Source organism: Acomys russatus, chromosome 25, assembly GCF_903995435.1.
Source record: "Acomys russatus chromosome 25, mAcoRus1.1, whole genome shotgun sequence".
Lineage (NCBI taxonomy): Eukaryota > Metazoa > Chordata > Mammalia > Rodentia > Muridae > Acomys > Acomys russatus.
This window is the reverse complement of record NC_067161.1, coordinates 14,887,992-14,894,679: the sequence shown is the minus strand read 5'-3', so window position 1 is coordinate 14,894,679 and position 6,688 is coordinate 14,887,992. Positions and strand designations below refer to the sequence as shown.

Sequence of the window (6,688 nt, the reverse complement as noted above, 5' to 3'; positions counted from 1 at the left end):
CAGCTCTGGACTGTCATGGAGCCCTTGACATTATCGGGCATGACCTGCATGTGTGTGCGTCGCCCCTGTAGTCGGGGCACCACCCAGAGTGGCCCAGAGCCTGAAGGAGGCATTGGCTCCTCCCGAGTGGCAGAAAGAACTCGGGCGGCCCGCGCGGGAACGGGCGAGGGCGGGAGACCAGCCCCACCTCTCCAGCGCGCTGCCGGTGCAAACTTTCAAAAGACGCGGCGGTGGCAGCGGCCCCGCCCCGGCACGGTTGGCGGCGGGCGCGGGGGCGGGGCGGGCGTGCCCGGGCCGGTGGCTCCGCCTCCTCCCGCCGCCGCCCGCGCCGCTCATCTGCCGCCCGCCGGTCGCCGGTGCAGCGGCAATGCCCCGCAGCCTGGCCGCGGCCCCCGGCCCGCCCAGCTAGCCCCGTGCCGCGACTCTCGGAGCAGCGATGGGCAACACGGTGCACCGGACCCTGCCAGGTACGCCCGAAGCCGCGCCCCGAGGTGGCGGGGAGCGCTCGATCCTCCCGGGGCCGCTCCTGCCGCGGAGCCGGGGTGCACGCGGGAGCCCGGCTGCCGAGCCTGATCCTCTGAGCCGCACCCCTGCGGGGCTGTGCGGACCCCGCCTGGTTCTTCTGGTCTTGGCAGTGCCCTCTGCGCCTTTGTTCCAGCCCGAGGTCGCTGAGGAGCAAGCCGGGGGGCCATCGGGGCTTCCCCCGGCCGGAGCCTTTTGGGGGGCTGCGGGGCGCCGACGTCCCGGGTCTCCACGCGCAGCCCGCAGGCGCCCCCGCCACACGTGCTACTTCTTGGCGGCGTTCCCACGCGCGCCGGGCTGCGCCCCGCTCGTGTGTCCGCTCAGCCTGGGACTCTCAAGCCCCATCTGAGCCGCTGCTGCGGAGCGCATCGCCCCCTAGTTAAAAGCGCCCTAGAATTTCCCAGACCCGAGAAAGGCTGTGGGCGAGGGTAGTGGGGCGGGCGTGCGGAGGCCGGGGACGGCACGCCTCGCTGAAAATACCTAGCGAAGGTGGAACAGGTCAGCGCGCCGAGGCTGTGTCACTGCCTGTCCAAAGAAGCGTCCTCCTAAGGAAAGGCACCCCTATTTAACACACGAAGTTGAAGCTCAGAACCGAAGAGATGAATTGATAACAGGCAGTGGTGGGAGATGGCCAGGGCCCTGTCAGCTCGTCTGCCCCGCCCCCCGCCCCCACTGCCCCAAGTCTTCGGAAGTGTTTGGACATAAAACTGGGCATTCGGAGCATCCTTAGGCAAAGGCTGAGTGTGTGCACTGGGGGAGGGTAGCTCAGAGAAGAAGCAAGTTGGCTCTAGGTCAGATTTAATGCATCCTAGTGGACACCCCATCTCTTCTCCGACACCCCCACAGCCCTTCCTCCAGCAGTTATCCAAAAAGAATTGTCTCTTCTCCCGTGGAAGGGAGTGTCTGCATAGTGCCAGCCTGAGGCCCAAGCGCTGCTGGGGAAAGAAGACCGCCCCTTTTACTAAGAAGACCCTGGGTATCTTTCCCTGGATAGGTCCTACTGTCAGCGAGGTGGAGTCACATGCTGGTCGTCTGCAGTGGTGGTATTAGACCCTGGGTCTGTACTAGATAGAGAGTGACAACTGCTGCTTGTGCACGTGGCTGTTGCTAGGGATGGGAGACCAAGTCGCCAATCTGGAGGGACCGGAGGTCTTGTCAGGAATGGCAGTCACAGAAGGCCACGACTGAGACACCATTCCATACTCCGTTTCTTAATTCAGAATGGCTGTATTATTATTATTCTAGCTGGTTTAAAACCATTCTGCCACCTGTGGGTCACACCTGGGGTAAGGGAAGGGGCAGGCAGTCTCACCAGGTAGCCACAGTTGTGGAGACTGGTGCTGCAGTTCATACCCCTTGGCCCTGGCACTGTGAGTGGATCACTCTGGGCTGGGGGCTCAGGGTCAAGGCAGGTCACCCCATGCTGTGTCTAAGTGTGGGAGCCTCCTACCGTTTGGGGGTGGGGGGGACGACTAATGCTTGTACCAGGAGTGAGAGGAAGAGGAGGGACATCAGACAGCAGGTACCAACAGTGTGAATGGCTGTGTATTATTCTGGGATCTATCTGTCGTTAGCTTCTTGAACCTCTACACTCAGCCTCTCCCACCTGGAATGTTCTTTTTTGTTCAGTCAGTGTCTCAGCATCAGGTTCTCTGGTCTCTCTTTTCCCAGAAACCCTTTCTGCAGCCATACTCTCTGCTCCATCACCGGGACGCCCTCCCAAGACTGCTTGTTCATATGACCGTGCTGCTCTGTCACTGCATCTTGCGGTGGCTCTCTGTGGGGTTCCATGAGGACAGGGCCCATGCCTTGATCGTCTTGTTCCCTGCCCTTCCCATCCCAGAGCCTGGTGCCTGGCGCAGGCTCAGAACCAGGTGGTGGAGTGCAAATGGAGCCTGCGTCTTTGGCTGAAGGAACGCTTGGCTCAGGCTTGCCCTGAGGAAGCCTGAGCTTCCCTTCTTGGGGAAGGGACACGTGAGTGGGGTTCATTCCATAGGACTAGAAATAGAGGGCTGGCATTTGCTGGGTACCTGGATCCCGTGCCAGGCTCCCCACATGTGTGGCTGCATCCACATTCTGAGCAGGCTTCTTAAGGCTGCTACCCTCCCACTAGCCGACTCACTCTGACCTCCAGGTGGCTCCCCTTCCCTTCCCTCAGGCCCCTCCTCCAGACTGGGTCTTGACATTGTCATTGCCTCCCAGTCCCCCTTTCCTTGCTCTGTGGTTCTCCTGAGCAGATGTCACTGTAAGTGCGACACAGCGCTGCTCTAGTACCTGGAGTAGGGCCCAGGACATATTGGATGTATTTGGATGGTCAGTGAGTGAACAGATGAGTTTAATTTTCCCAGCAACCCTGAACAGCTGCCTGGGTCATCGCTCCCATTTCATGGATGGAAAAATCAAGGCTCAGGGAGGTCAAATGACTTGTCTTTGCCTACGGCACTCCTCTGGTTGGCAACGCCAGAATTGAAATCCAGGTTTATTTAGCTCCAAAGTCCTCTTCTTCCTGACAGGCATTCTCTTCTCCAGCGAGGCCTAGATAACACTTATTAAGTGCCCCCGTGGCTTAGATAATGTTTATTGGGCGTTCCACCTTGCACATGGCGTGCTACAGGGCACAATAAGGAAACGCCAAAGAGAAGGACGTGCCCTTTGGCTGCTGTTAGTACCCTCCTTGGCAGCTCTCAAACTGCACCAACATACTCTGATGTATACCTTTGACCCAGGAGTGAGTAAAGGTCAGCAGGGGACTGTGCATCTGCTGAGCTCCTGCTGTGTGCTTCAGCGTCCCTATCCAGACGCAGCTCCACCCTGCAATGTAAGGTGTTAGTCCCCTCCAGTTTAGAGGAGGGGACACAGAGAGACCAGGTAAGCCCAGCTCACACAGGCTCCAGCTAAGCTGGCACTTAGCTGACTGGGATCCATCAGGTTACTATGGCCACACCGGCTTGCTCTTTTCACTTCACTGGCCTTACCCTGGGTTTTTATAAGGGAAAAACAAACAGGTAGAAATGGGGGTGGGGGTGTGTGGAGGGGGGAAGGGCAGCATTCCAGGCTCAGGTGGGAGGAGGAGGAAGAGTACCCCTCCTTTTTTCCCAACTGGCACGTTCTAACCCCTTGCCTGTGCACCTCAGGGGTCACCCATAACTCTGGTGTGTTCACCCACAGCCCTGGGTGTGTTCACCCACAGCACTGGTTGGAGGAGATGCTGAATTCAAAAGTATAGACTGGGTTTAATCATTAAGTTGGCCAATGCTTGTCCAAGCCAACAGCTTTCAGTGTCTGGGAGTTTTGCTTGAGGAGGTCTGCTGAGCTGTCACGGGCAGTCTGGGCCGTCCCTTCACTGTGTGTGTGTGTGTGTGTGTTCAAAATGGCTATCTTTGATTTTATAAGCAACAGATGGAGGCTTAGAGAGGTCAAGGGCAAAGGGGTAGGGGGAGAGAGAGAAGGAGAGAGAGAGACAGATAGACAGACTGACTGACTGACTGACTCTGACTCAGGCTACCTAACCTATTATATAGTTTGCAGATGCTAAGTCTAGACAGGATATACTCACACTGGCCGTAGAAGACCCTTCCCGCAGAGTCCCTCTCTCCTCATCACCCTCAGACAGGGCTCTTCTAGACAAGACCATCTTGAACAAGGTACACTCCAGCAAGAGTCTCCCAGACAAAGCCAACCTGGGCAGAGCCCTGTAGCCACTTGGTATCCGTTGCATAGCATCCTGTCTGATCACTGAGATGATGTTCCCAGAGCAAGCGGCCACTAGAGTCCTTGAACCATCAGTTCCTGGGAATGTAGCAGTCATGGTCACCCCTGCAGTAGGCAGCCAAAAGCCAACAAGTGACAATCACTTTTTTCTTTTCTTTTCTTTTTTAAAAAAATGTATTTATTTATGTATGTGAGTACTCTATCTGCATGTACACCTACATGGCAGAAGAGGGCACCAGATCGTATCATAGATGGCTGTGAGCCACCATGTGGGTGCTGGGAATTGAACTCAGGACCTCTGGAAGAGCAGACAGTACTCTTAACCTCTGAGCCACAATTGCTTTTCTCTCCACACCTCTTCTCTCAGCTGTAGTTTGGAGCTGAGTTGAGCTTCCTTTGTCTTCTTGGGCATATATACACCTGTCCCCCTCGGGTCATTAGAGTTTCTTTTGGATATAAGCTGAGCCTCTCAACGCCACAGCAACTCCTTCAACTGGCCTGAGACCCTCATGCTGCCAACTCATGTGCTCACGGGGACAAGACCCCTTGGTGAGGTCCTGCAAGGATGCTGTGGGCTGGTGGCCTGTGCAGACAGGGAGAGGAACTGGGGTGTGTTCTGTGTGAGTGCAAGGTAAGGAAGTGGTCTGTGGTCTGAACGGACCAGTTGGGCTTCTGGCCCCATTCCCCTCTGTTTCCATTCTCCCCCTCCCTTACCCTGGGTGGTCAGGAAGGCTTCCTGGAAGAGGTTACCTAAGGAAGTCCTGCCGAGTATCTGCTTGCCCTTGGGGGCTTCTGTGGCTTTGTGGCTTGGGTCCTCAGTGGCCACCGACACTTGTCATGTGCCAGGCAGGGGGTGCAGGCCTGAATGCCACAGCCAGGAGGGCAGCATGCTCCCATAGAGTAGAGCCTGCCTATCGCCAAACCAAGCTGGGCCAGCAAAGAGCCTGTCTACTGTGAGTCTGCTCCGGCTCCGAAACACTCTGCAGTGACACAGCAGAGAGAAGGCACTGGCACACACTTGTTATAAGAGGATTATCTTTTAGAGAAAAGTCTTATTTATTTTAATTATGTATATGCATGTGAGATTGTGCCTATTGATGGCAGATGTCCTCGGAAGTCAGGGACGTCAGATTCCCTGGACCTGGAATTATTGTGGTTGTAAAGGGTCTGATGGAACCGGGTGGTGGTCATGTACACCTTTAATCCCAGCACTTGGGAGGCAGAGGCAGGTGGATCTTTGTGAGTTCGAGGCCAGCCTGGTCTACAAAGCAAGTCCAGGACAGTCAAGGCTACACAGAGAAACCCTGTCTCAAACAAACAAACACAAAAACAAACAAACAAACAAAAAAACCGTCTGATGTGGGTGCTCAGAATCAAACTCAGGTCCTCTAGAAATGCAGCGTGTGCTCTTAAATGCTGAGCAGTCTCTCCAGCAGTAAAGGTTTGTTTTTATTTACCTGTTTGTGTGTGAGTGTGCATGTGTGTGTGTGTGTGTGTGTGTGTGTGTATGCCAGGAAAGAAGAAATTTTGTTGGGAAAGTGGAACTGACTGGTGAGGGCTCAAAGACCCTAGGTTGGGGAAGAAGATAGCAGCAGAGCTGCAGAGTTATGGGGACCAGTACTAATGGGGTGGCAGGGAAGGTCTCAGTGGTAGGAAGGTTTGACAGACGAGATACAATCTACTCACTAGCTCCCCATCAGGGCCAGGCTGTTTACTCCTCCCTGGGTGGAAAGGGGTGACTCTGCACTTCCTGTTGGGGTATAAAATAGAAGCCTAGAGCTGGCAGCAGCAAGAGCGTTTGAAGCAGAGGGCAGGCGCAAGATGAGGAAACAAACTCAAAACGATATTGAAACCTGCCCTGGACCTGCCCTCAGGAGCCTTTGGCTGTCATCAAGTGGCTGTCCCTTGTCCTCATCCTAAGCATCCTGGGACACACCTTGTCTGTCACCTGAAGGTGACTCACCCCCATCCCAATTGTCTAGGGCATAACAGTCCCTCCCAGCACCCATGCAGCCACAAAGATGGGCGTCCCTCTGCAACAGTGGAACCTGCACACTCAGGCCACGGCTGACACCACAGGTCCACATTTGCTCACCTGAGCACAGTGGGCAAAGCAGAGAGGCTGCATGCCATGCAAGAGCAGCCTGTCCCCATGCCGGCTGTCATTGGCATGTCACAGGCCAGGGTCCTTGATGTCATCTGCATCCGTGGCCCGCCTGCCCTTCAGCCAGCCAGGTAGCATGGCCTTCCAAGGCCCATGGAACATTGAGGTGGTGGTTGTTTCATCCGAGTGTGCCAAGCTCTGGACCAGTAGAGTGCTTGCCTGGCCTTTGAGTTGTGAATCCAGCCAGCCAGGGCTGTTCCATGCTGAGCCTGTATCAGGTGCTCTCAAAGGAGACAGAGATGGAGATGCAGAGAGTAATAATAATCACTAACGTGTGTCCCACAGCTAGCC

The 6,688-nt window shown here is 55.7% G+C and overlaps 1 protein-coding gene across 1 annotated transcript in view; it reads left to right on the top strand.

Annotated features, from left to right (window-relative positions):
* Positions 1-350: 350 nt before the first annotated feature.
* The window catches only part of Neurl1b (neuralized E3 ubiquitin protein ligase 1B), a 28,439-nt gene continuing 22,101 nt past the window's right edge, over positions 351-6,688 (top strand). Inside the window, exon 1 of the mRNA XM_051167733.1 lies at positions 351-467. Within this exon, the coding sequence (XP_051023690.1) occupies positions 437-467 (31 nt within the window). The 5' untranslated portion in view covers positions 351-436. The remainder of the gene's footprint in view (positions 468-6,688) is intronic.